The 2,500-nt window shown below is 32.5% G+C and overlaps 1 protein-coding gene across 1 annotated transcript; it reads right to left on the minus strand.

Annotated features, from left to right (window-relative positions):
• Window positions 1-246: 246 nt before the first annotated feature.
• On the minus strand, window positions 247-1,741 carry LOC119574324. The gene is made up of 3 exons (XM_037921520.1): window positions 1,326-1,741; window positions 1,072-1,208; window positions 247-954 (listed from the first exon to the last, which is right to left on the minus strand). The coding sequence occupies exons 1-3, from the start codon at window positions 1,387-1,389 to the stop codon at window positions 823-825; spliced, it is 333 nt and encodes a 110-aa protein (XP_037777448.1). The 5' UTR covers window positions 1,390-1,741; the 3' UTR covers window positions 247-822.
• Between the last annotated feature and the right edge of the window lie 759 nt (window positions 1,742-2,500).

The raw sequence follows: 2,500 nt of genomic DNA on the forward strand, positions 1-2,500 counted from the left end.
CTGCGTTTCAAGTAATATTTCTTGAAACAGGAAATTCAGTTGTTTAGATTAACATCTTCCTAGTATTATCCTATCAGTATAATAAATTATATTCCTTGGACAACACACACGGACATAATTTGACCACTTAAGGCTAAGGTAATAAAAGAAAGCAAGTCAGGGATATGTTGTATACAATGCACGTAACATAATCAAATAATTAGGTCAAGTAATGAAAGTTAACTTTCGAATTTTCGTTTTATTATCACAAACATTACACGTGTGTACAGTAGATGAGATACCGACAGAGACACGCATTAAAAATACTTGTACGTGTCGCCTCCGTTTCATAAATATTAGATCAAATTTTCTTATAGATATGACTAGGTGTTCTTAGCTCTTGAATTCCAGTTTGCAGTTCTAACAAAAAGCTGTTACATACAATTTACATGAATTTAACTCTAGACGTCTACACAAGACACTGCAATTATTCACATAACCACTATGTCAAAATGTATGATACACTCTTTCTAGAAGCAATATATACTACATATATTTCACGAATTCAGAACTTCGCTTTTGTTAAGTGCTAAAACAGATTTCTCTTCCACAGTGTCAGCAGTATTTGAACAATCACGCAAAGACCGAAATCATAATCCTTTTACCTTATCAAGTTATAGATGAAGCACTGGACTTTTCATTAATATTTAAAGTATATTTTCTTTTCAAATAACCACAGTAGCCATGTACACTAGGTTGTATCGTCTGCCGAGAACTTCTCCATATAAACACTTTATAACATCTAGAATCAAGTTGTGCTAAGTAATTAAGGTCTTTGCGGCACTATACGTATCTGACGCACAAATTGAACTCATTGTAAATCAGACAGCGCCGCGTAGGTACTTGGGACCCGGCTCTAATGATCGGGGGGGTTCGGACCCCCACATTATCCGGACCAGGCCTATTCAGAGCTGCCTAAGAAGGGAGAAGAAAAGTAATTGGCATGGGTATCCATCACATTAAATAATAGTAATGTAATAATAAATGTAATGCACATAAATATGCAAACACAAAGTTTATAGACTGACTTACTACAGTGCCGGATTGAGCGTTTACTCCACCAATAATTCTCGTTGAAACTCGAGGAGGAGAGAGATCAGTCTGGTGCAGGCTGGGACCAGGACGAACGACCACTCTAGGAACCCGAAGTTTTTCAATACCACCAGTTTCTGGGGAAAAATGTGCATTGCATTTCGCTGAAGGCTATTCTATTCTGAAAAGACTTGGTACGTATATGATAAATCCTGAAAGAAACTAGGCAAACTATTGCATAATGCAGTACTCACCGTTAGTTGCCAAAGCAAGTACTATCACCATCCACGAAAGTGTCATTACGAGTTTCACTTTCATCTTTGCTTCGGTAAGAAAATGATGAAAAATCTAAATATGCAACTTTATCTGAAATGAATTCACACACAATTATAAAGATAGGTAATTAAAACAAGTCAGTAGTATAACTAAAAGATTGCGCATTAAGACTACTGTCATTATGGATGCTTAAGGATAAATATGCTCTTGAAAGAAATTGGTTATTTCAGAACATTGATTGAGCTAACTGACGAAAAAAATAAATCAAAATATAATCTAAAAATTATTATCACCGTAAAGATTTCCACTAATACAAACACTAAAGATTCACAGGGAGTGGCAACTCACATCGCATACACATTACATAAACACACTGAATCACGAGGCACCCTCAAGGTACATGTAGGTTTACACGATTAACAATTCATATATGTCTATTTACCTCAGTAGAGACATCGAACAGACGCCTTACACTCTCGATAGCTTTTGCACCGGAGCGCCAGGAGATGAAATTAGGGTCGGAGTGTAACGTAAGTTTCCATTTTAAATATGTTTTACATATATATGTAAGTATATGCTTTAAACAGTTTTGTGTTTACCATCCATCATGAAAGTATTGTTTTCGGGAGAACAAAATACTTTCATTGAGTCTATTATCCACTTGTAACTTAATAATGATAGCAATAGTAATAGTGATAATGATAATGGTAATAATAACAATGCTACTACTACTACCATTATTACTACTACTAATAGTAATAATAATGATAATGATACTACTAATAACGATATTAATAATGATACGAATACTAATACTAATTATAATAATAATAATAATGATAATAATAATAAATGATATTAATGATACTAATAATGATAATAGTAATAATGATAATTACTACTAATAATAATGATAGTCATAATCATAACGTTAACAGTAATAATGATTATTGTGATAAAAATGATAACAGTAAAAAAATAAATAATACTGTCAATAATAATGATAATAATACTAAAACCGATAATAAGGATAACGACAACGTTAAAACAATGATAATAGAAATTGTCTACTACTACTACTACTACTACTACTACTACTACTAATAATAATAAAGATAATGATGATAACAATAGCAGTAATGATGATGAAATA

This window comes from Penaeus monodon, chromosome 6, assembly GCF_015228065.2.
Source record: "Penaeus monodon isolate SGIC_2016 chromosome 6, NSTDA_Pmon_1, whole genome shotgun sequence".
NCBI lineage: Eukaryota > Metazoa > Arthropoda > Malacostraca > Decapoda > Penaeidae > Penaeus > Penaeus monodon.

What these genes read in the sequence shown, in the direction of transcription:
- LOC119574324 (XM_037921520.1), bottom strand. Translation starts at nt 1,389, where the DNA reads ATGAAAGTGAAACTCGTAATGACACTTTCGTGGATGGTGATAGTACTT. An exon ending in ACTTGCTTTGGCAACTAACG is followed by an intron (nt 1,209 to 1,325) that starts GTGAGTACTGCA and finishes ATTTTTCCCCAG; the next exon opens with AAACTGGTGGTATTGAAAAA. An exon ending in ACGCTCAATCCGGCACTGTA is followed by an intron (nt 955 to 1,071) that starts GTAAGTCAGTCT and finishes CTCCCTTCTTAG; the next exon opens with GCAGCTCTGAATAGGCCTGG.